This window comes from Microtus oregoni, unplaced genomic scaffold (assembly GCF_018167655.1).
Source record: "Microtus oregoni isolate MIOR12 unplaced genomic scaffold, Mior012 000004F_ref0000308, whole genome shotgun sequence".
Taxonomy (NCBI): Eukaryota; Metazoa; Chordata; class Mammalia; order Rodentia; family Cricetidae; genus Microtus; species Microtus oregoni.
The window spans coordinates 6,793,321-6,820,174 of record NW_024543063.1 but is presented as its reverse complement, the minus strand read 5'-3'; the positions used below and the strand labels follow the sequence as shown (position 1 = coordinate 6,820,174).

General features: G+C 46.0%; 1 protein-coding gene across 10 annotated transcripts in view; it reads left to right on the top strand.

The window, feature by feature from the left end:
- Window positions 1–26,854, top strand: part of Agap1 (ArfGAP with GTPase domain, ankyrin repeat and PH domain 1) — a 455,752-nt gene that overhangs the window by 352,287 nt on the left and 76,611 nt on the right. Inside the window, exon 15 of one of the 10 annotated variants that reach the window (XM_041650298.1) lies at window positions 5,522–5,563. The exons of the other annotated variants lie outside the window; for them this stretch is intronic. Within the exon in view, the coding sequence (XP_041506232.1) occupies window positions 5,522–5,532 (11 nt within the window). The 3' untranslated portion in view covers window positions 5,533–5,563. Of the gene's footprint in view, window positions 1–5,521; window positions 5,564–26,854 lie in introns of those variants that run through there. 10 annotated transcript variants of the gene reach the window in all.

Here is a 26,854-nt window from a genome sequence, read left to right as displayed (position 1 = left end):
CTTAAAGTAACTATGTACATCACAGGAATCCTAATATGTGAAGGTCATGTAGGGCTCACTCCATCCCCAACCCTGCCCTGTGAGTGCTTGGAGGAAGGTGAGGCAAAGTCAAGACAGCGATTCACCCTCTCCCATTGTGGCCATTTCCTTTAATGCGTGCCCCTGAGAAACATGGGCACATACCCTAGACCTGAGCCTTCCAGCCAGAGCCAGTGAAGGGCATGACCATCCTGCAGACAAGGAGCTCAGGTGCTGCTGTGCACACCCCCAAGTCTGTGACACTCTCCCTCAGCAAAAGTTAACGTTCTGCCAGTAATTAGGTTACAGGAGGAAATACAGGCTGGTCTTTTGAGATGAATTTTTCTCTGGTTTCTTGTTCAGAAAAACCCAGATTTTTTTTTTTAATTTCTGCTAACTATAGCATTGAGTGTAGGATATGTGTCACAGGCGGCACAGTGGAAAGTCTCCGTCCCTCCTCTGTAACAACTGTTCCCATTCATGTTCACATGGTCCAGTTCCCTGAATCATCACCAGCACTGACTGGAAACACCAGTGGTGGTCTGTATCTTCAACTGAATTTTATTTGTTGAGAATGATTGCATAGACTAAGAAAATTGATTGTATCATTTAGATCTGATATTTATGGACTAATGAGGAGCCTAGGAAGGGTAGAAAAGGAACTGAGCCTTGTCGTGGACCACTGGTAACCTAGAGAACAGTCATCTAGGGCATGCACAGCTGATGGAAGATGGCTGTCGAGTGGTTCCGTGGCCCCGACTAATCTAGGAAGTATCAGAGGAACCCTTGCATGGACACCTCAAGGAGACGACTTTGGGTTAGAAGGAAGCTAAGAGCCAGCAGTGCTAAGAGGCAATGGCCCTAGCACTGTGGTGCGGTGCAGGGTTGGTCAGGCCACAGTTGAGGACCTGTGGGTTCTGAAGGAGTGCTAGCACCATCTTAAGAGTGCCAGGACCCAGCTTATAGGCGTGTGCCTGGGAAAGCTTGGGGGCCGAGGATTCTCTAGGTCTATGACGACACCTTCTGGATTCCTTCTTAACTGTCATCCAATGGTGAGGCTATGTATCCTCCCTGAAAGGAAACCGCAGCCTGGGAGCCCTGCTCTGTGGCCCCAAGTCTGGTGGTCCTCGTTAGTTTTACAGCATTCATGCAAGTTTGCATCAAGTGCTAATTTCCCTCTTTCCCCAGTGAAAAGGCTGAAGTAGAGAGAGGTTAAGTGGCTTTCTTGTCCAGGGTCAGATCGCTGGTGGGTGACAGAACTGTCTCTTGATTCTGTGCCGTAGACTCTTTCCACCAGGCAGAAAGCGAGGCTTTGAGGTGTGTGAAGCAGCTTTTGAATCTAGGAGTGGAGCATACTGAAAAGCCTCCTTGAATTCCTCCGATTCCACGGAAAGACATGGGCTTTCATATAGGTCTGAACATCTAGAAGTTGTGTGGCACAGATCTTTTTTTAAAAATGCAGGACCTGTCTCAATGCACCCACTCTTATTATACAAGAGGGTCCACAGAATTCCTGGTGCTGCCCCCCACCTCCCCCAGGTTCACAGTGCTTTGTAGAAAAGGTCTCAACAGGAACTCATTTTATCCTTCTCATCTCATTCCTTCGCTGCTTTCTGGGTTTCTACTGAACCATTGAGTGGTCCATTCTGAATGGCTATTAAAGGATTATCCTAGACAAGGTAAGTCACCACCAGGCCGCTCCGTTATGGTAGAAAATGAATTGCTCATCCCGGCTGCTCTCACTAAGCAGTCAGAGGTGAGGCCCAAGCTGTTGACAAATTCCATTAACTCCAAAGTTGCAAAGGTCACCTTCAACTTGGTTTTCCTTCATTCACTCGGAGAAGACCCTGAAATTGTGAATCATGTCTTTTTTTAACCCCCATCAAATATTAAGCCACCACCATGGGGAAACATGGGCTTGGCACTATTGGAGACACTAGGAATTAAAATTCTCCAGGGTGTTCAGAACCTTAATGTGTCACAAACATGTGCTATAAATGGTACTTCTCTAGGGTGGCAGAGAAACGCTAAAGAAAGATGTAGACATTCAGAGGCATAGCCACGTGTCCCAGGATAAGTGTGAGGGAAAGCTGATCTGGTCCATGTAGAACTCAGTTTTGTATTTAGTACACAGTGGTTGTTTAAAAACCTGGAAAGAAATTGCTTTTTCCTGCATAATTCAGCTTGGTCACCTTGGAGTAGATTACAGTTGATGCTTTGGAAGGCGCTTTGCAGAGATGATAAAGAATTACGGGCGTGTGGCATGTGGTTGCTTTATCTATTTAGATTATCAGCAAGTAACCTTTAGGCACACAACAGCACAGTGCTTAGTTCTGGCTATTTGACTGTGTTGATTGTTATGCTCCTGGGTGTCGTATAAGCTGGGGGTCCTACCTAGCATGATTAGATAGGTGGTCAGTGTGTTTCTTCTGTTAGGAGAGCGGAACATGCTTGTGGGTGTCTTGTTACAGTGGTATACACGGCATACACGTGACTGACAGAACCTGCTATGCATATGATGTGATTCCACACCATATGTGCTCCCATACTTTGTTGTTGAAAGACCTGGGATCTTCATGAGAGACGACCATGCAGGTCTTGCACGCTGTTGTTTGTCACTCCATTTCCCCTTCTTCCCTCGGGGACGTTTCACCAGCCCTCTGTATGTCTACTTGCTCTAATTTTGGCCGCTGCCCTGAAAGGAAAGGGAGTGTAATGTCTTCGTCATCAACAGCATGGGGATTACATAATCAGCAGCCATTGTCATGCCTGCAACCAGAATCCCACCATCCTCCCAAAGATAACATAGAAATGTAGTGCTTCTGATTCTCCGCCCAAGGCTGTCAGAGGCTGACAGGGTCTTACCACGCTTAAGCTGTGGGTTCTAGGAGACACGACCGGCCATGATGGACTCACTACCCACACACTGGATTGGCTTTTCAAAGAGAGTCCTCGGGCAGTCACTCGAGCTTCCCAGAGAACAAGCCTGCTGAAACTGAGTAGGGCTGAGCTTGCTCTAGACGTTGACATTGTGCATTGGACACAGTTGACTCAAAAGCCATCCTGCGGGGTAGAGTCTGGCCATCACAAACACACACAAGCTCTAAGTGCTCTTAGATCCTTTGTAGAAGTCAGCAGGTTGGAAGTAAACAAAGATGAGTCGATTATAGCAGGGGAAGCCAGAATAGAGGATTCACACCATGACAAACCTGCCAATAGGAGAGGATTTGTGGTCCTTTTATAAGTCCACACAAACTAACAGGGTTAGCTTCAGGACCATGAAACCATTGAGCACCTACTGGATGCCAAGTGCTGTGCTTGATATTGAGCGGGAAACTAGATAAGGGGTCCCCTGCCCTGAGCAGGTGCACCAGTGGAGACAGGAGAAGGCAAGGACTGGTGCTGCACTACTGGTACCCAAACATCCTGGTTGCCTGGGAGACTCCACAAAGGAACACAGTATCTCCATTGCCTTTGATAGAGCATGGAATGTCTACTCTCGTAAAGCACTGATGTAGGGGAATTCTGTTCTGTGAAAATGAGATCAGTCCTAGGAGGTGGCTTAGAGCCCTTTCAGTGTCCCAAGGAGATGCAGTGTGATAGGACAAGTGGTCAGTTCAAACTGCCTGTCCCTGGACATACATGAAAATAAACTTACCCTTACCAAACACAAGTTGCAAGACTCCACTTTGGAAACCAGATATGCAGCAAGCCTCCACACCTAGCTGTCTGCCTGTACTTGAAGGTACTCTTCCTAGCTGAGGGGCTATTAGTCCAGCATCCCTCTAAAGAACTTTATCCCAGTGATAACACGTTTTCCTCTGCCCAGCTGGGAGCCCGTGGGTCTGTGGCATTCCTCTGCCAGGATCTGCCTTGAGGTCCTCAGGTGCTGTGGCTGTCACTTAACTCAGCAATAAAGTTGTGACCCCTGAGACCATGGTCACATCTAGAGGAGAGGCAGCGCAGATTCTCGTGGTGGTACCCCTCTGCTTACCACTTTCTCCCCAGCATAATTCATCATCTACTTTCTGCACCTCATATTGCCCTGTTTCATAAGCTCTCAGGTCAGCAGCTTTTGAACAGATTGTGATGGTCCCCTCCCAAATCATGGATATATGATACATGTCAGGATACATCCTCAGACATCAGCCACAATGAGGCTATTTCTATCCTGAACCATGCCATTCCTGTGGGTAGTTGGGGATGGGGGAAGCAGTTCTGTTTTAGGGTCAGTAGAGCACTGATGTGCCCCAGACACAGGTGGAGGCCGAGGTTAGAGGCTGGTAGGCCTCTGGGTCAGGGTAGTCTCTGTTTGTGCCTGGTTATTCACTTGGGCGTAGACCCTAGAGCAGTGGTTCTCAACCTTCTTAATGCTACACCTCTTTAATACAGTTTATTATGTTGTGGTGGCCCCCCAATCATAAAATTATTTTCATTACTACTTCATTACTGTAATTTTGCTACTGTTATAAATCTAATATTTGTATAATGTAAATATCCTATGCTTTTAGGCAACTCCTATGAAAAGGTCTCAACCCACAAGTTGAGAACCTCTGCCCCCCTCAACACACACACACACACACACACACACACACACACACACTTGTGTTTCTTTGTAGCACAGCTAAGCTCAGCAGGGCCCTGCCCCCTCAGTCCTTGACTTGCTCTTGAAATTAGGAAACAATCCTTCCCAAACTGGGTCTCTTGCTGGCTTGTGTGCAAAGATTTCTTTTTCTTGTCTGTGTTTACTGTCTCGGATATAGTTAAAGTGCTACTTTGTGGGCAGTGAGAACCTGCAGAATTCAACACCGACTGTCTTATGGAGGTAGTCTCTTGCCATTGCTTTGGAAACATAACCAACTTTTCTTTGGGATGATAATACTTGTTCTATTTGTTGTTCTGGATGAAGGGAGTGAGCATTTCAAGGACAGTTTGAAGTTAGCAGGGGGCGGGGAGTGATTGGTTGAGCTCTCTGCCGTTCATAGAAGTCCTGCTTTGCTGATTCAGGTATTGATTGAAGACCTGTGTGCCCTGGCTACGGGTCTGATAATGGTGACCTCTTGTGTCATTGAGATGTCTTACTTGTGCTTTAGAGAAGGCATGATTTAGGATGAGCTGGAAGTTTGTTTGCACTCTCTGCAGCTGTCTTCCTGCCTTTTCTCAAATAATAAGGAGCAGGTTTGACGCCATGGGCGCATCTCCATGAAAGAAGGGAGGACGGTGGAAACTTGAGCAGCTGGCATTGCCATGCGCACACACGGCGTAACTGGGGCTTCTTCGGTATGCAGGCTATGGAGAAAATTGGCCATTTGTCTGTGGGGTAATGGGCTTTGTGCGATATGAAAATCTATCAAATGGTTACATGCAATGACTTTATATCAGAGTTCATGAAGAGCACCTACTGCACACAGTTTAATTCTATTTAATTTTTTAAGGGGGGAAAAAGCAAAGGGAAATGTTTTAGTTTCTCTTAAGCTGATTTCTCTCTGCTTTTTCTTAAAAGTGCCTTTCTAGTTACCACACAGAGATGTGATCATTATCCGCCACCTCGTCGCCCCGCTGCCTCTGCATGCAGTAAAATACAAAAAGAGAGAGAGACCAGGGAGCTTGTGAAGTATGACTCCCCATCCCAAGACTCATTGCCCACGATTCGTACCGCTTGACAGTAATGATCTTATTACAGCACTGTGGACCTTGAAGAGATTTCGCGAGGAGAGTGAAAGGACGGAGGCTCGTGTAATCAAGTGGCGCTGAATATTCCACGCGGTTTTGATCACACACTGATTGGGCACAGTTTTAGCCCATCTTCTAGTCAATTATGCATGGCCCCTGTGCTCCTCGGATAGGCAGGAACATTGATGGCTGTTGTCTGGCTTTGGCAGGCAGCCAGGAGTTTGAAGTGCCTTGCACACACCGTCTTCAGGATAAGTGCTTTTTAGTTGGAATTGATTACCTTTCTTTGGGTTTTGCTTAATAGCAAAACTGCATTTGGAGAGGGCTTCAGGTGAAAAATGGCCATATTAACCGTTTAGAGCATCTGAACTCCTAGTCAATTTTTAGGCTCCCTTCGTTTCCATCTAATTTCTGCTTAATGATGTAATGTTTGCTAATATGTGGGACATCTCACCGTGTTTGCCTCCAAGCGTGCGCGTTGAGCATGCTGGATAGGTTCGATCACATGGCCACTTCTCTCAGACCTTGAGACAGGTACCAGCTTTGAGGTGATGTCTGGATCAGTGTCTGCCTTCTCCTAAAAGTGTGCCCAAGATGCTTTGCCCTGCGGGGAGATGGGAGTAAATTATCCTTGCCGGGGTTGCCTACCCTTTAGGTGATGGCAGAAGGAGATGTTGTCCTTGCTAGTTTGACATGTGTTTTGCTGCTTCAGCCCCAAAGGATTGTGGTCTTTCTGGCTTAATCTGGGGTCCAGGCATATTTGACAGCTTGGAATGTTTTCCAACAAGTATACTGTGTTGCCTGGTGTTAAGACCATGCAGTTAAAAAACAACCACATGCCTAGGACACTGAGGAACCGAGAATTTCACATCCTCCTGTCAGATTCTTATGTCTGATTCTTGGCTTATAGATAATTCTAGAACTGTCAGGCGGAAGAATTTCAAAGTTCCTTTTCATTTTTTTTTGTGTGAGAGAGCACAGAATTGGACACCGCAGAGTACACAATCAGCGTAGCGTAGTCTGGAAAATATTTTGAAGTCACCGAAAGCATGGTGTCTGGGAGCCTCCAGTCACCGAGCTGATGTGTGAACTAAGCGCCCTGGCTTGCTCCACTGGGTATTTCAATAACTTGATTTGGCTCTTCCTAATGAGATAAATTGGAAGCTTTGGTCTTTCATGGTGTCTGCAGGTGAGAATTGCTGTCCCTTCTGTCAGCGCGGGAACCTGCCCTTGGAGAAACCACCAGAAAGTAAAATAATGTCCTATCAGAATTTCAATTCGCTGATGCCTCTTTAACTGAGAAAAACAGTCACAAAGTGAGAGGTCGGTTGACACTCCGTTAGCGGTAGGGCTGCACATAGTTGCCGAACTTCGCTGTGTGCCAGGCAGTACTGCTAAATGAGTCCTGCCATAATCCCTGGGAGCCTGTGAGGTAGGTGCCGTTATGCCTGTTTTTATAGCTGAGGAAACCAAGGGTCGTAAACTTTAACTAACTTGCTCAAGGCCACAGACATAGCAAGCGGCACCTCAGAGCCACGCAGGAATGCACCAGTGCTCTGCTTACTGCTTCCAGCTGCCTCCACAGTGACCTTCCCTTCTTGGGAAGGCCACGTTTGCCCCTTCCCTTCAGATCTTGCCTTACCTCACACTCCTGTGGATTCAGTTCATACCAAGGAAAGGATGATCAAAAGGATGGTTCTCCTCCATTTTAATAAGTTAATAGCCAATCACTCAAAAATGTAATTTGACCCACGACTGTGTATCAGCAGATGGACAAAATGTGGGTTATTTTGCCTCAATGGATGAATCCAGCTCCCAGAATTAAAGAGAATTAGAGCTGGTAGACCCGAGGGAACAGTGGCTAAGCGAATGCTGAACAGCTCTTACAACAATCCTGGAATTCCCGCGGCCCAGCCGTGCGGTTTGAGATCTGTTAGCTATTTTCCTCTTAGCATCATGTTAGTCTTTCAGGGACCGCTAGTGACGTGACCTGAACTGGAAGGTTGGTATAAGATCCACCTGGCTACAGGAAGCCTCCAGTGTGGTGTAGCTGTTTGTCTTCCTAAATGCCCGAGTGTGTTTGGTCGTCCTTGCTGGTGGGCGGGGAGACTGAAGATAAATGTGTCCAGCTGCTTTCTTCCCTTGACATCCCAGGCTCAGGGATGGGGCATAGAATATTCATCAGCCAAATCATGGAAAGGAGGAAACAGCCAACCCTATGCCCCTATTCCTACCCGGCCACCATGTGACAGGAGCCATCTCTTCATGATTGGCTCCAGTCTGTCTTTAACAGGTAACTAGGTCCCTTCCAACAAGAGGGTTACAGTTACTATATCTGTAAGTTTGCTCGAAGTAGGTCTCTTGGGGGCTGTTCTATCGGAAGAGTTGAGGGCAAGTTGAAAGGCATGGGTTTTTAGGCCAGATGTGACTCCTGCTTTCATTTCAGAAAACTAAAAATTGCTTCATTGAATACTCCTCCCTATCAGAACCCATGGATACATTGAATACTCCTCCCTATCAGAACCCATGGATACATTGAATACTCCTCCCTATCAGAACCCATGGATACATTGAATACTCCTCCCTATCAGAACCCATGGATACATTGAATACTCCTCCCTATCAGAACCCATGGATACATTGAATACTCCTCCCTATCAGAACCCATGGATACACTGAATACTCCTCCCTATCAGAACCCATGGATACATTGAATACTCCTCCCTATCAGAACCCATGGATACATTGAATACTCCTCCCTATCAGAACCCATGGATACATTGAAGAACCTTGTTGGGGTTGCTTTCTGTAGCCCCTAAGGTCTTCAGAGATGTTGTTAAGATGATGAGAACACACCTTCTTGTCATGATCAACCAGATTCTGGGAAATCATCCAGGATGCTGGGGCTGGGAGGAGCTCCTGGGGAAGAGGGAGGCACTGGTAGGAAAGGAGGGGAGAGCTTGGTATGAGGGCCAGCCAGGCACAGCTGGAGAGAAACTCCATCACTGGGAAGCACCAGCTGGGCCTCTGTCAGGCAGGCTCAAACTTGAGGGCACATACCTGGCTCCATCTCTGAGTCCAGCGTCGTCTTTAGAACTGACCTCGTGTTCCCCATGCACAGGCTTTTTCACTCCTTTTTGGTTTCTCCTCATTCTTTAAGTTTTCCTCTTTTGCTTTTTTTTTTTCTTTCAGTAATATGGAATTGCAGAAGCTCTTGTTAGCAGGTTTCCTGTGAATTGTAAACATTCATGTCTTAAAAATGTAATGATCAAGGGGCTGGAGAAATGGCTCAGTGGTTAAGAGCATTGCCTGCTCATCCAAAGGTCCTGAGTTCAATTCCCAGCAACCACATGATGGCTCAAAACCATCTGTAATGAGGTATGGTGTCCTCTTGTAGCCTGCAGGCATACACACAGACAGAATATTGTATACATAATAAATAAATATTTTTTAAAAAATGTAATGATCATAATCCCCTAAGGTAACCGGGGGTCAGAAGGAAAGTCCCAGGTATTTGTAGTCAAAGCCTTTCTCCCCTTTTCCCCCTTACATCTCTGTGTGAGACAGTTGAGGCTCCTTTGTTGCTACCATGTGGACATTGGAAACCAAACTTTGGTCTTTTGCAAGACTAACCAGTGCTCTTAACCTCTGAGCCATCTTTGCACCCTTCGATTTCTCCTTTTTATTAGGCCTCAGATTCCAGCTCATGTGTTGTTGCTGCCACACTCAGGGTTGGTGGGCTTGCCTGTCCTAGATAGGTTTCTATTGCTTCAATAAATAGCGGACCAAAAGCAACTTCAGCCAAGGAAGTCAGGACAGAAACGTAGAGGCCATGGAGGAGTACCACCTTTCTGGCTTACTCCCTGTGGTTTGCTCAGTTCCCTTTTTAGACTACCCAGGACGACCTGTCGAGGGGTGGCACTGCCCACAGTGGGCTGCATCCTCCCACGTCAGTCAAAATGATTACGGGCCAATCTGATGGAAGCATTTTCTCAATTGAGAGTTCCTGATGTGGGATTCTGCTCTGTATGCTGTGAATAACGATTAGTTAATAAAGAAACTATCTTAGGCCTGTGATAGGGCAGAGTAGAGCTGGGCAGGGAAAACTAAACTGAATGCTGGGAGCAAGAAAGCAGAGTAGAGAGAATACATGTGGCCGCCACGGGAGACAGACGCTGAAACTTTGCTGGTAAACCATGACCTCGTGGCAATATACAGATTAATAGAAACGGGTTAAATTAGTATGTAAAAGCTAGCCGATAAGAAGTTAGAGCTAATGGGCCAAGCAGTAATTTAATTAATACGTTTCTGTGTGATTATTTCGGGACTCTGGACAGTCAGCAAACAAACAAATGGCCAAGCAGCCATCCTACAACAGGTCCCTCTTCTCAGACACTCAAACTGTGTCAAATGGACAGAACTAGCTATCACACCTAGACATACTCCCCAGGAACATCCTCCTAGGCACACATAGAGATGTATCTCGTGGGTGATCTGACTCCCATCAGGTTGATGGCTAAGGTTTTAACCATCACACCTCATTTCAGTGTTGTGACTGTCCTCTGGGGATGTAAGGAGATACATTTTTAAAGAATGTCTGCAGTTCATGTTTCTCCATTCTGTAAGGGGTCGGCATAAAGACATTTTCAGTACCCTCTGCCTTCTTCATGATCTGCACCTACACACTGATAACTCACAGGGCTTATGATGTCCAAACGACATGAGAAGTCAGAAGCTTGTGTAATTTTAAGAAACTGGTGCAGAGAACCATTCCGTCCAAGGGGGTGTGTAAGGAATACATGTTCTCACTCAAACAGTTTCAAATAAAGAAGAAAGAGTCCAGAGAAGTTTTTAAGTGATTTTATTCCACATGGGATAATTTTTGGAGCTTGGGAAATGAGGTCAGGGTTTTCCAACAATTGGGAAAGTGGCAAGCATCTTCTGCTGGTCATTGTCAATCTCAGTACTCAGAAGATGAAGCCATTACATAAGGTTATCTCGTTTCACGGGCAATTAACACATTACATTCTGCAATCCCTTAGACTATTGAAGAAAATATTTCTCTTTGGCTGCTGTATTTCCTGTAAGGGTTTTATCTTTTCTCTTTGCCCTGGCTTTGGAAAATGCTTGGCCTCTAAATGTCTCCGGTAACATCAGCTTTGAGTTGTGAATCAGCCAGTATTGTGAAGTATCCAGACTTTTCTATTGCCATTCAGGTACCTGTGAGTCTGCTCAGCAGCTGTGCTCATTTCCTAGAGGATTCAGCCTGTGTAGACAGGCAGGTAGCCATAGCAGATCAGGGCACAAGACCAGAGCAGCAGCAGTGACAGGAAGATGCTCTCGGGTAGCTGCGAGCCTCGGCAGGAGCCCTGCTCCACTTCCTGGTGAGGTAGCTAGTCAGGTTTCTCCACATATGCATACAGATCTTACTGGCCAAAAAGGTCTGTGGGTGAGTAATAGCATCAGCTGATACTCTTCAGGGTACCGCACACATTCCCCACAGTATCCCCGGCTGCATCCCTGAAGAGGGGGCTCCTCTCTGTCTCTGTCTCTCTTTCTGTCTCTCTCTCTCTTTCTCTCTCTCTCTCTCACCCCTGCATTCAGTATGTATAGCCTGAAAATAAGTTTAGCTGAGAGTCATGTTATCAAATACAGGAAGTGCACATCACTAAAAGTCAACTGGGGATTATAAAGGACCCCAACAGTTGACAGGCACATAGTTAACACCTGGTCCTTTTGAAGGAGGGGCACAGGGATCTCCTCTGAGTCTCAAGTTGGACCTCACAGTATGGATGACAGTCACTTTGTGAGGACGGTCTTGTGTTATATATGTGCCACAGTCAGTCTCATCCATTATGAGACCGGAAATCTATAGCCAGGGATAGTGGTACAATCTGTAATCCCAGCATTTATGGGAGAGAGATAGGAGACCAGAAGGAGTTCAGGGTCATCCTCAGCTACATAAGAAGTTCAAGGCCAGCTACATGAGATCTTGACTCAAAAAACAGTTTTTTTAAAAATTAAAAAAGAAAAAGGGGGACGGAAAGAAAATCTGAAGAAGCAGACTAGCCTTGTGCTTCCTGGCATCCTGGCTCTTAGAGGAGGAAGAGCACCTCCCCTTCCCCAAGAAGCTAAATTGATTTCTAACTATTTCTTCTCTTTAATGTGAATTTTGGTGACATAAGCCAAACACAAAATCCAGCAAGACCTGAAATGAAAAGTTTTACATGCTTAGGAAATATTGGGGCAGCTGAAGACTACACTTTTTGTTACTTGGTCCTACAGCATGGAGGAAGGTGCAGAGACCTCTCTCTTAGTCCTATAGCATAAGGGGAAGGTGTGGAGACCTTTCGTTTCCCATGTGCTGGCTGGTGAGCAAGTGGAACTTCATTAGTTTAAGATCCAGATCTCAAGTAAGGTGCACAGGTCCGGGGTGAGTGCTTTCCCGTGTTGGGGTGCCATGAGGACCTTATGTTTCCCCTGTGTCCTAGTTAGTTCCTGTCAGCCTGACACAAGCTCAAAGTCATCTGGAAAGGGGAACTTCAGTGGAGAAAATGTCTTCATCAGATTGGCCGGTAGGCAAGTCTGTGGGGGTAATTTTTTTCTTGATTAGTGATTGATGTGAGAGGGCCCAGCCCACCATGGGCATTACTATCTCTTGACAGATTGCCCAGGGTTGTATAAGGAAGGTAGCTGTGCAGGCCATGGGGGCAAGTCAGTAGGCAGTGTTCCTTCATGGCTGACCTCTGCTTCAGTTACTGAATCCAGGTTCCTCACTTGAGTTCCTGTCCTGAATTCCCTTCCCAATGGACTGTAAGCTGAAATAAACATCTTCCTCCCAAGTTGCTTTGGTCCTGGTGTTTGTCACGGCACTAGAGAGTGAAGTGGGACACAGTAGACCTTCGCAGCACACCTTCCACTGGCACCCAGCTGACTGCCCCAGCCTTCTGCTCGACAAGACTCGAGGCACAAGCTCCCGTTCTGTATCACCCCAAGTGACAACACATGCTTCTAAGTTTGGTCTTTGAAATTACCATGTAGTTTTTATTTCAGCAAGACAGCATATCCCCAATGTGCTCAACTCTGTTTTTAGTGGTGTCTGTCCTATTCTGCGTGTTTCCCTGCATCCCTTCAAGTTGGCAACACACGGAAGTGTTTCCTGCTGTTCTCATGCAGCGTGATGGAAGTGTGTGCAGTTTGTAAGGCATACCTCAAGTTTCTTTCTTGTCATGCAGATGAAGCCTTTGGTGCTGGTCCTCATCAGGGACACCTGAGTGACATGAGACTTGTTCTTTCTGGGTTCGGAAAAGTTCATTACCATCACCATCGAAGGCAGTGTACATTGAGTTTCCTCTCTAGCAAGCCAGCACTTGACTGTACTCTTAGTTCAGCCCCATCTTCTCTCATCGTGGTGTTCAGGCACCATACAGGAGGCAAGAGAGCAAGAAGTCCATGTCTCCTGAATTTTTCAGATCATGATGAATGTATTTGACTCTTTTTTCCAGCACTAGAACAAGATACATCTTGTACAGGGGAAGACATGTGGTGTTGGGAGTATTCCTAGTCCTTTAAGCCTCAGTTAAAGTAAACCATCCCCTAGTAAGATAACGGGTTGTGAAGGCATTTTACAATGCCCCGAAGCTCTGCCTTCCATTGGGACACAGACAAATTTGACACTGCTGGTTATATTTTGCCACAGAAATGGGTGAGCTCTACAGAACAGACCGGAAGTCACCTGCACTCTGATCTTACTGATGGTTCTGTTTCACTTCCTTTGGTCTATTGCTCTTTCTCTCACCCAGCCCCCAAAAATCCATTGTGCAAATTGATTTGGAGATCAGCCTTGATGAAAGACCAGCTTCAGCCCTCCCAGCCTCAGAACAGTATCATTAGCCATTCCTGATTGTTTGGTTGTGTGCTCTGAAGTCTCCTCAGCAGGCTTGGAGATGCACAGAGATTAACCGGGGGCTCTCCAGCCGTTTGTCACACAAATAGCAGTGCCAGTAAACTGAAAGATGATAAATCATTTTTCTCAAAATTGAAACCTTTTATCAGTTGTGTCGTTTTCATAATTCAATAAATGATTAGTAGGAGCATTGCCACTTAGTCATCCATGGTTAACAACTGCATGCTGCTGCTGCCGCTGCTGCTGCTGCCGCTGCTGCTGCTGCCGCTGCTGCTGCTGCTGGTCGGGTGGCGCATCGCACTTGCACATGAGCAGACAGTCTGCTGCTGCCTTCCTCTCTCACAGAACCCTCTGACCTCACCACCTGCTGTCCCTCGCACTGCAGAGTAGAATGAAGAATTTACAGGCATGTTATGAGTCCTTAAAGTTGGGCTCTGACCCTGGATAGAGGTGGGCAGTCCTTGGGTTTCCCACAGGTCAGGGAACCCTGATTGCTCTTCGAGCAGATGAGGGAGGGGAACTTGATCGGGGGAGGGGGAAGGAAATGGGAAGCTGTTGCGGGGAAGAGGCAGAAATCCTTAATAAATAAATTTAAAAAATAAAACCAGAGAAGGTCAAATCTTACACAAGGGCTTTGTCACAAGGTAAATACAAGTGTTTCCACATTAAACTAAAAAAAAAAAAAAAGTTGGGCTCTGACATAGTTCATTTCTGCGGTATTTGGCGTGTACAATCTTTTGTGCCAGGGTCTCACACTGTAATCCAGATTAGGCTAACACTCTCTGTCCTCCTGCCTTAGCCTCCTGAGTGACGGGATTGCGTGTGAGCACCAGCACACCTAGCTTGCCCTGCACTAGCCTGAGCAAATTCATTTACCTTCTCTTGGACCCTCTAAGATTTTTGCCCTTTGATTTGTATGCCAGCCATCTTGATTGGAGAGGTCCCCTCTAGTTCCTAACACATTGGTAGCAGCATCAGCTGGTGGCGGCGGCCCTGTTGTTCCTCACGGAGTCTGGTGTGTCTGGAGGATGAAGGGGGACAGTGACATGACTCCCAGTCTACACGTGATGACCTTCAGAGATGGCCCAGCTAGCTTTTTGTTTGTCAGCTTGGCATGAGTGAGAGTTATCTAGGAAGAAGAACCTCTAGTGAAAATTGCATTCATCAAATTGCCAGTAGGCAAATCTGGTGGTCATTTTCTTGATGAAGGCTGATGTCAAAAGGTCCAGCCCACTGGGACCATGCCATCCCTGAATCCCTGGACCTAGATGATATAAGAAAGCAGACTGAGCAAGCCATGGGGAGCACCAGTAAGCAGTGTTCCTCCATGGCCCCTGCATCAACTCTTGCCATCCAGATCTGCTCGAGTTCCTGCCCTAACTTCCCTCTATGATGAACTGTGATGTGGAAAGGAAAGCCAAATTAATCCTTTCCTCTCCAAGTTGCTTTAGTTATGGTGTTGATTCCAGCAACAGAAAGAAACTAACGCAGATGTCAAGGTCTAGTCTAGGATTCCATAGTGTAGCCGGAAGTAAGCATATATTCATACAGTGATTCGCCAGGAGACAGTCGTTTCAGAGTGGTGTGAAGTGTGGCCATCGCTGGGCATTTGCATTTCTTTTCATTGGGAACTAGTAAGAGACTCTGATTATCAACATTTGCCTTCCACCCAAATAAATGTCAGTGGTGAGAGAAATGATAATACTGCTGCCAACTGAAGGTGGAAGAGGAGAAGAAATAGCTAAGGTTTGGGGTCATTTTGGAATGAGTGTGTATTTGTGTTCAGTGTGTATGTATCCTGTATCTGTGATCTTTCATTTTGAAAATGCTGAAATACGGAACATTTGTAATGAATTTATAAGTTTTAAATTATGCCCTATTTCTAGCAGCATGATAAAATCCTGTTTTATTCAACCCAAACGTAAATGACCATGTGTACAGCGGAGCCACCTCCTTTTTGCCACCCACCCAGCCATCACAGTTCTCACAGACATTGCCACCACATCTGGGTGCTTGTGTTCACATCATTTATGTAGTAGTAGCCTCAAATACAAGAGTGATGTTACCACCGTTTCATTGCTGTGCAGTTTTAGTTTATTATTAGTTATTGTTAGCATTGCTTGATTTAGACATTCATATTTAGCATCTGCGTTTGTGTACAGGAAAAAGCAGCAGATACACAGTCCACTATTGCTGACACTTTAGGTGTGTCCTGCAGGTCCTGGAATGCAGCCCCCAAAGGAAAGGAAAGCTACTACCTTTGCTGTAATGTACAGACTTTGAAATAGTGTGACATAATTTATTAAATTGCTGTGTGTTGTGTTTCTAATACTTCCAAAGACTTTTCTACGCTGCCCTCAGATTTGTCATTAGCATCTCTTCGGCTTGGTTGACACTTGGAGGGCTCTGCCTGTGTCTCTGGCTGATCAGGCCAACCTCTTCTAAGGCATCAGCTTCACTATTTAAGAAAAGATGGTCTTCATAACTTCCAAGCCACCCAGACTCTCCAGGACATACAATGTCCCAGATACAGTAACAACTCTTGATGACTACAAGACTCAAAGTCATCTCAGATGGAAAGTTTCAGTGTGTTCCTTTAATTGTGCTATCTCTGCCCCTCGTAGAGGAATTGTATCTTCAAAGAGAAGTGCCCAGGTTCAGTCCCAGGAACTGACAATGTTAACAGGTTGAGTGTCTGGCCTATGATAGGCCAGACTAGGATGTTTAGTGTGACCAGTCACTGCCACCGTCCAGCACCTCTACTTGTTTAACAGAGACCGCCAGCTCCGACAGTAGAGGAAGAACATCAGCTCCGGCTAATAAAGCCAGTAGCTTGCACTTCCTTGAGTCACAGCCCTTCTCTGATGTGCATGGAAGAGGCTTCATTTGGGATGAGTGCTTAGTAAGGTCTGTGCTGTTGGCAGTGTGTGGAGAGACCTGAGAGGGAGGGCCGGAGAATATCTAAAGCTTTGTGGACATCTAGCCCCAGGAGCAGTGAGAATACAAGTATAGAGATGCTGAACCCATGGACTCTGGAGTCTGGCTGAGCCCCGAGCAAGCTTCACCACAGGAAAGCGATGGGGACTTCAGCTGGTCCTTCCATCCCTGTCGGACAGATAGATAGGAGAGCAATTCACTGCGGAAACTGAATGAGAGGCAGCTGTACTAAGTTCTCAGTGTTGTGCTCTGCTTAGCACAAGTTAGTGATGATGGTGATAGTGTTGCTGATGTTAGTAATATGGTGATGGTTATCATAGTCATGTGACGAGGTGGTAGTGATGATGGTGGAGGAGGTAGTGATGATGGGGGAGGTGGTAGCGATGATGGGGGAGGTGGTAGTGATGATGGGGGAGGTGGTAGTGATGATGGGGGAGGTGGTGGTGGTGATGGTGGAGGTGGTGGTGGTGACGGTGGAGGTGGTGGTGATGACGGTGGAGGTGGTAGTGGTGATGGTGGAGGAGGTGGTGGTGATGGAGGGGGTGGTAGTGATGATGGTGGAGGTGGTAGTGATGATGACAGTGATTGTAGTCACTGGTGTCTTTGACGGTGATGATAATGCTGGTGGCAGGAATGCTGTTGGTTTCACAACAGTCATCATGGTCTGATTATCATTATGACATTGGTGGCTGGTGATGAGCAGTTAGGGAGCCTGAAGTTGTCCAGAGTTTGTACCTTTGTTCTTCCTTAAATGGGGAGGGGGTGGCACGTCTGAGCTGTATGAAGCCAGGCAGTGTTCTGACTTCACTCGTATTTGTATGTAATGACTTAATCCTTTCAGGGTGCCCAGACATAAACCTTCTATACCAAGAATGGAGTTTTATAGCTGCGAATTAGCAGTTGTCCAACAGCCAATTGATCCTCATCCTAATTACTGTCAGAAGTAAGACCTTAAGGCCAATTTTCAGTGTCATCTTGCCTACTGTATCCTTCCCAAGTTTGTGTACAGCTGCAGATTTACAGCGTCTGTCAGGACACACATCCCTCTGGGCTAGTCTCTGTCTCTGGATCATTGGACAGCCACATGGTTACATTCTTATTTTTATCTTTCCAATTATAAAATGATACAGACTTGTGACAACTCCCTAGTAAAGCAGATAGTCTGGAGGAAAGGCTGTTTGGAGAGTGTGGCCCATTTCCGTAGTAATTCCAGAACTTGGGAGTTGGAGACAGAAAGAGCAAGTCCAGGGGCCTTTGAGCTGATACCTGAGTAAGATCATTTGTTATGAAAGCAAGAGGACCTGAGTTCAAATCCTCAGCACCTATGTAAAGCCAGGCATGGCCACACATGCCTGGAGCCCCACGGTTGGAGAACAGAGGCAGGTGGATCCAGGGGCTCACTGTTCAGTCAGCCTAGACAAAACTGCGGGCTTCAAGTTTAGTCTTAGATCTTGCCTCAGAAACCTGAAGTAGAGAACAACAGAGAAAGGCATCAGCCATCTCCCCCAGAATACACACACTTAGTAAATAAATATCCTTTTAAAGACGTCAAGCCTCTTCTTTATAGTAAGATCCAGACCAATTTGGGCCACATAAGACCCTGTCAAAGAAAGAGGTAATGTGGGGGAAAAAGAAAGAAAAGAAAGTTAGTTAGTTAGTTGGAAGGGTAGGGCTTCATCTCCCTCCAGGCCACCTCCTAGAGGTTCATCACAGCCCTGCTGTAGGAGGTCTGTGACAGCTCTTTCAGGACCTCAAGGAGCATGACAAGACTGGCCTCCTTATGTTCCTGTCCTTCTGGGAACGTATTTGATGAGGAAAAGAAAGAATGACAGTGGGAATGCCAACCGTTTAGCAAGTGTAGCAGGTGGAGTGAGGACATGTGCCCACATTGGGGTGCTGATGAATGCAGCTGTGTTTCCAGGGGAACCTCTAAAGAGGAGGTGTCCAGGTGAGCCTCAGTGGCAAGAAACGAGAATGGTCCTATGCCAACAGAGCCGCTAATGAGCAAGGCAGAGTGTGGGCATCACAGAGTACTGCTGAACTCTGTGTATCAAAGACTAAATGCACCCCCTACAAGGAGATGTGTCCTAGCCCCTAGGAGTACAGTTTCCTTGGAAATAGGGTCATTGTAACGGTCATTATTCACGCTAGAGAAAATTATAGACAGTGGTAGTAAGGAGAGGGCTATGATATATGGCAGTGATGTGTAGATAAGCATGATGCAGTTATGAGACAATGCCAAAGGATTCTGAGGCCACCATCAGAAGCCAGGAGAAAGGCAAGGAACTGATTGGCCATCCTGTGATGCTTTCCAAAGGAGTACAGCCTCCTGCAGCATGGTGCCTGGAATCTCTGACCCCCAAGTTTTGTGGTGCTCCATCCTGGCCACTGCAAGACGGGAGCCTGCCGTGTTCAGTGAACGGCCTACAGATGTCTCTTACTTGCCTGTACCTGGTACACTGCAGAGGGCAGGAGTAGGGAACCATCCCTGCATTCCTGCAGGCGTGGGAGGGGAGTGTGGGAAGACGAAGGCACAGAGCTGAAGGGAGGCACATCTGGAGAGGTGGAGGTTGACTCATTCTGTATTAATGGGGTCATACACATGTAGAAGATATGTTACAGAATTTTACTTCCATAGGCTGTCTCGAAGCCACTAACGGCTCCTTAAGAGCATTGTCTATAGTGGGTGTTCTGCTAAAGATTGTACAGCACAGTTTGATTGAGCATGAACCAAGCTCCTGGTTTGCCGCTAGCAACACCATTGCTCTGACAATCTCCCAAATCACTAAGTGCTCACGCATTCCTTCTGCTGATTTTTCTCAATCCCAAGTGGGGCTTGCACGTTTAGGTCATGCTGTGGTATTTGCTTAGTCCTAGAATTTGGGATGAGGATTTCACGAGAAACAGCCAGGCTGGGGGAATGTGAACAGAGGCTATGGGAGAGAATGAGAAGATTCTCTCAACCTTGTGCCAGTAGGAGCTGACTTCTGCAGAGCAAGCAGTAACTAGAGAGAGAGGGGCAGGGGGCAGGGGAGCACAGAGGAAGACAAACTCTGCTTCCACCATTGCCTCAAATGCTGCTTTTTCAACGCATGAGGTATGGAAAGAATGTGTTGGCGTGCTCCATCATCCCTTCTCTCATGTCTGCCTGCAGGTGGTGTGTGTTCATGGGGGTTCAACTTTGACTCCACTGCTTTCCAGCTTGTTGCTCACTTGCTCGTTTGTTGAGACTGAACCTAGAGTTCACTAATTCAGCCAGGTTGGCTAGCCAATGAGCTTTAAGGATGCACCAAGAGTCTGTCTCCACACCCATGCCCTGTCCCCAGGGCTGAGACCACAGACAAATACTCCCACATCCAGTATTTATGTGAATGCTGGCACTTCAGATTCAAGTCCTCCAGCTTGTACACGAGGCATATTTTCTTGACTGAGCTTTCTCCTCAGCCCCGTCACTTCCTCAGGAAAAGCCATTGGCTGTTATCATTGCAGGATTTCTTCATAAGAACAATTGCATCTGTTTCTCTCCACCAGCGGCTGTTGCCTTTGAGGGTGATTTTCCCTTCAACTACCTGTCCCTCCGGGATGAATCCAGAACACTTAAATGTTGAAGGGGTCAGGATGGACAGAGATGAGAGCTACCCTGAAGAGAAATATCTTATTAAACCTTGATATTTTTTTTTTGCCAAATTACAGAGCCCTCATTCATAGCATCCTTTAGTTTGAATCAGTGCATTCTCAAGTACACTTTGAAAATAGTGACTTCTGCCAGGCAGTGGTGGCGCACGCACGCCTTTAATCCCAGCACTCGGGAGGCAGAGGCAGGCGGATCTCTGTGAGTTCGAGACCAGCCTGGTCTACAAGAGCTAGTTCCAGGACAGGCTCCAAAACCACAGAGAAACCCTGTCTCGAAAAAAAGAAGAAGAAGAAAACTAGTGACTTCCTAAGATCAGGATCGGTAGAATATCAGAAGTGAAGAATTCAGAGAAGCTCGATTTGCACAAAATGCTTGCTGGCTTTATTTCTTATTCCACTATGGAGATTGGTAGGTGTATCCTCAGAACTAATGCCAAATCTAATTCAGAAATTCTCACAGTGAACTTTGAACCCGCATTCTCTTTGCCTCTCTTTGACGCAATGTTTTCATTTCTTGAGATATTTTGCATGGTCTCAGCCTTTCATAGCCAGGGAAGGACACTGGCTTGTACCTAACCCCTGACCATATGGTCTTCTTGGTGTGCCTCGGTGAGATGGTGTCTTCTGCACAGAAAGGGGCTCCAGGACACAGAGCCCCAAGTCATTGCACAGCCACCTATGCCATAGCCAGATGCGGCCAGCAGCACTTCCGGAATGTTGGTGCTTTGGTCCTCTCTCCTTTGCATTCTTCACGTGCTCTTCTCCTCCCTGGAAGCCAGGACTGCTGGGGGAGGATGCTGTAGTCCCCACTATGCTGATCCAACTAAGGTGGTCATTTTTCCCATCTGGAAACTAACCTGCACACCCTCGGGTCTCTGGGCCTCATGTGTTGCTACCCTGCTCCTTTTTCTTGGAAGCGTGCAGGCTTAATCTTTCTGTTAAAACACTTTGCAAAGAAGAAAAATTCCATGAGGACCTCCCAGTAGTGCACGTGTGCAGATGCGTGTCACGGGTGCCCAGACCTATAGCATCATCCCGTTGGCTCAGTGGCACTTTGGCATATATAGTAAGATCTCAAGTTGACTTCAACTTGCAGAATTCAGTGAGCAGAAGAAATGGAATGTTGTATATATTTGAAACCATAGATATTGCTAGCCCTGAATTCGGCACCATTACCACCAACGTTTTGTTTTATAGAATCAGCGTAGATGGAAGAAATAGTCATGTTCAATATGCTTGTTAGAACCTTTTAATAGATATTATTTTCTAGGAAAATATTTTAGTTATAAACTTTAACTATAGAGATTTACAAGAGTTTAGGAATGGGCCTATGATTGAGTGACTTAAACTAGCTATGTGATTATAGCAAAATCATTTTGTTAAGTAAAGTGAATGTAGCAAGTATCCTCTTTGAAAAAGATGAAACAGAGACAATTTCATGTGCTTGTGTACACACAGACATGGTTCCCCTCTAAGCCTTTCACTAACATGGCATTTGTTATAGCTTTGTTGAACCTGTACTGATACCTTTTTATTGACATCTGTACGTCATTGTGATTTCTTTAGTTTCTACCTAATGCATTTTTCCGTATCAGAACCACATTGCCTTTAGTTGTCAGTCGTCTTCTTCATTGCCTTAGACTCCTTGCTGGGAACATTTTTCCAGACTTCCTTGTTGATGAGCTTCACCTATTGGGAAGCTGAAGTCACAGGGTAATCCTCATGGACACCACCCTGGAGTTGATTTGATGTTTTTCTTGGACTAGTCAGGAGCTTTAAGTCTGATGTGGTGGAGTCTGTCTATGTGATTCGTCTGCTGATACCAACATTGTCCTTGCTGTCTGTGAATTGTTCTTTCTGCCCTTGCCCCCATCATGAACTCTTTGGAGGGAAGTCACTAAGCCCAGCATACACTGAGGAAAGAGCATCCACAGAAATTATTTATAATCCTTCTACAGATAATACTAATCTCTTCCTCGCGCATTACCATTAATATATTCAATCATTTATCTTATGTCTGGGGACCTTGATTGTTTGATATTTTAGTTTATAACTCGGCTTGGCTCCTTGAAGCATCCCAACTGCGGTAGCCAGGGTACCTTACAATGGTTTTGTGACTTCTAGAACACAGCCCTCTCATTGGTAGGGGTGGGAATGTTCTGGTTTTATGCTTTTTCACCAAATTCTGGCACCATAAGATAGTCCAGGCTCACCTTGGCATTTTTCTGTACGTCTGAGAACCAGCCCTTTCTCTAAATATTACTGGTTCTTTTTATGTGAAAACAGCATAGGAAATTGAGGTCTGCCTTTGTTTCTTGCTACTGGTTGTCTTTGCTGCAAGGCAAAGAAGTGTGTCTGTGGCCACTATACTGCACAAACTCAGCATCGTAAATGTTTCAATATGTGATCCCATGTTTCAGTATGAAATAAATTATGGTATATGCACAGCATAGACTAGGAAGCATTATAACACGATGCCCCTGCTTTCCCCGACTTTCCCCGACTTTCCCTTCCCCTTCCCCCTTTCTACCCTTCCCCTTCTCTCTCCCTGGTAGTCCTAGAAAATGAACCCAGGTCCTTAGAAATGTTCTTTATGATAAAGGGACATTGGAGCAGCGCCTTACCCAACACCTTTTGTTGAAAAGCAGTATATACTTACATCAGCACAGCACTTCGAACATGGTAAATCCCTCTAACGGGAAAGTGGGAAGGAAAGACTGGCTGTTAACAGGAAGTTAACTCACTTCAGCAATAATGTTAAAGTAGCCTTCCCGGGCATTCTTGGTTGAAGCTGGATAAAATTGGTGTATTTAATTTCTAATAAAAGAAAGCAGATGTTTTATTCTTTTGATGGCTCAGCACTGCGGCACTTCTTCCAGGCCCTTCTTCAATGGTAACGACCTTGTTTAATCATTCACAATTGACTAAGGAGCATGCTAAGGAAGCCCTGACGTTATGGTCAGAGCAGTTTTATGGGAAGAAATTGTTAGTGTGTAAAAGAATAAGTGTCTATATGATCAGGAAGAGTGAGTTTAGACTTCTCTTCCTCCCTGGTCTTTCACACTGACTTCAATGTGTCTTCTGGATTCTGTGATTTCTGAAGCCACACATCAGCAGCAGTCTTGGGGGTTCCTGCAGCTGGGCCCAAATGGAAAGAGCAAACCTGTCTCTGTTTGATCTGATAGCAAGTCGTTCTCGGGCTCAGATGCCACATGTGAGGGAGCCCCAGAGTGGAGTGTCCCACCCCGCCCCTTGGAACGCGGCTTCAGAAAGAACAGATCAATTGCAGAGGCCCTTGTTTGCTGCCATGGAGGCTGGTGGTCCAGTGATCACAGCCACCCAATTACAGCCCTGTGTGCGAGCATGAGCGCTGGTCATTAAATAATTATGCCTTTGATTAGTTGCTTTAGCTGGTCATTGCTTTGAAATATGATAACACAACTTAGAGTTTTATTAAAAAAACAATTTTTCCTGGAATTGTCTAAAAGATTTTGTGTTTAAGAAAAGGGAAAAAAATCAGCAATATATTTTTGTTGGAGGATATTGAGGAAGAAAGAAGAAACAGAAAAAGGGACAAGATGAGAAGAAAGGGGAGGGGCGGGAGGTGAATACGAGAAAATGGCTGCTACCCAATTTCCCTCATTTCTGACTTAGAAACACTGAAGGGCCCCAGCTTCCTGTACTCCCCAGCCCCCGTCTTGTCTGACTCCACAGGATGGTAAGACAGCCCTTTCATAGGCAGAGTGGAATAAGGCAGGGGTCTTTGACCCCTTGCAGACCCTGCTACTGCTTGGCTATTGACCCAGATACCACGTAGGGTTTCTTCCCACACGCTGTTGAATTTGGGAAACTGGTAAACTGAGAGTTTGTTCTTTATGCGTGCGTGTGTGCGTGTAAGCATGCAGTGGCTCAGTGGCACAGCCGTGGCAAAGTGTTCTTCACAGCTCCAGGTTCCTGTCTTCCACTCTTTCCATGTGCCCAGGTGAGCACAGAAGCCAAGAGGCCATAGGGTGCCTGTCTCAGTTTCCTCCCTTGAGTTTCCAGTCTGTGTGAGAACAGGCAAGAAAATCTACATTGTCAATGCGTCGTGAAGACGATGCTTCTTTACACTTGCGTCTTACAGTTATTCCAGGTCACAGTTGAGACCGAGGGTGTCCAGTTGATGTAACTCCCCTTTGTTTCCCTCTGCAGCGCAGTACATCTGTAGGCCGGAAAGAGCCCCGCCATCACCTTCTTGGGAGCTTGTGGTTTTCTAGTAAATCAAGGGAGTTTTGCATTGATTTTATTCTCGCTGTCTGCGAGGTTTAGTGACATTTCCCAGAATGCCCACATCAGCCCACTATGTAAAAGCCCTTGGCAGTTTTCAAACCCAATGTGCTCTTAGATAAATTGGTGTCTGTGGTAAAGAAAGCTATTCTTAGTTATTAGACATTAAATTGAAACTACCCAATTAAGGGTTGATAACTTGTTCCAGTAGTTTTCTTTTGGGGGATAATTTACTGCCTATGGTTTGGAGTTAGGAAGGTGACTGGGTCTCACCAGATGCTGCCAGCACTGAAGGCAGTAGTAGGTTTGTTTGTTTTTGTTTTTGTTTTGTTTCCTAAACATGGGTGTGCTGCACCCATCTGCTTGGCCTTGGATTTTGTTTAATTCTTTCAAAGTCCCCTTTGAGAACTGTTCGTCTCTGAGAGGTAGCCATTGTGCAGAGCCCTTCATAGCTCAAGTAGTGAGTTTACCTGGCCTGAGAATCTTCTGGGTGTGCCTCATGAGAGGGGCCACCACCTTGTTTATAAAAGAAGTAAACTTTGACATAGTCTGGCTGAGCAACTGAATGATCACACAGCTGGACAAAAGAAATTCCTAATTTCTTCTGATTCACCTCAGTCTCAGGACACAATTACCACAGACAAAAGCTCTTAGGATATGACGCACACTGTAGTGGAAGTGACAGAAAACCACAGTGCCTTTCACTCATTGCCTGCAGAAGCTCCTGGGAGAAGATTGTCACATAAAGGCCTGGTGACACAGTCCGCCTACAGACGTTCTCTGTACTGATAGGGTTTCTACTGATAGCATCTTTGCTCTTGCCCATGTCCAGTGTGGTCAAGAAATCAGTGTCTAACAAGATTCTGGCATGAGTTCTCTTAAAAGCGTGAGTTTATACTCTTGTATGAGCTGGGTGAGGGGCATTCATTTCCTTCTGAGATGAGATGACATTGTTAGAAGTGAGTGGCCCAGCCCCTTCCTCCGTGTAAGTACAAAGACCCCACTAGTTCTCATAATTGATTCTAAGGGCACAGCAGCCTCATTCCATCAGCCATTCTCTGTGTACCCAGGATATACTTCATATGCACTGGAGCATCCAACCTGGCCTACAAATCTGGACATACTCTCCTCATGGCTACATTATGTATTAATCAGCTGCCAGGGAATATTTATCTAATCAACCGAGACAACTGTCAGAAGGAGCAGATCTGACACTAGCAAGTCTGTTTTCCAGGTGCAGTGATGGAGGAGGAGTTAAAGTAAACCCTTGTTGGCTTGAGCATGCCAGCAGACTAGGAAATATTTTTATTCTGTTTATAAAGAACTGGTTAGGAGTCTCAGCCCTGGAAATCTGCTTTCTGGTTGTTTCTTGCTGTGTTAAAATGAAGTAATTGTTTTATTTAGGAAAACAGAATAATTGAAACTTTCAGATGAAGTTCTGAGTCCCTCAGAGTCCTGCAGATCATATGAAAACTAGCTCCCAAGAATAAGGTGGCGTGTGACAATCGAGAATTGTGGATGCTAAGTGATTCCAGTCGCTCTAACTGCATAGAAAGCCATAATTTACACATTTTCCTCTCCTCTGTCTTTGAAAAGACCGAGGCTGTCTGTTAGTGATTACCAAGAGTCAAGAGTAATGTGCCCTATCTCATTTGTTCATGCAGACCCTGGGTTCTTCATTCGCAGGCACTTGACAAACGAGCGAGCTGTGATAGGGTTATACCTGTCGCTCATGTTCAGAGCGTGACTTGGATGTGCGGCTCTATAGCTCCGAATGTGCAGAGTTGCATCCACCTCCTCGCCAGCCTGGTGGCTACCACCATAGAGAAATGACTGGACAGCTGAACGTGGGCATCAGCGCTCTCATCTTGCTTGGTGTTTTGATTTCCCAGGTTACCAAGGAATGGCCTATTACTCTAGCTTAGTGCCCGTAAGCAGTGTCTAGTTAAAATCAGTGTCATCAACAGTGTCTCTGTGCTTTCAGCCTGAGTTGTTCAGATTTTCGGTCCTTTTAGTCCTTAGAAAATAACTTGGCAGCTGATGGACCTAGTTCTGGATAATCTTGATCATCAACTCTATATGATGTAGAATCACCCTGGAGACAGACAGCTAGGCGGATCTGTAGTGGAGTTTCTAGAGGTTGTTAGTTGAGGAAGAAAGACATAGCCTAACTGTGGGAACACCAGTCTATGGACGGCGGTCCTGAGCAGAGGAGAAGGGAACTGAACACCAGCATCCATTTCTCTCTGCTTCCTGGCTGGATACGACATGATCAGCTGCCCTAAGCTCCTGCCCCATGCCTTCCCCACCGTGATGGGCTGTGCCCCCCGACTGTAAATAAACCCTTCCTTTATTATCTTGCACTTGCCAGATATTTTGCCACAGCAATGAGGAGGGTATTAATTATTTAATACAGTGATG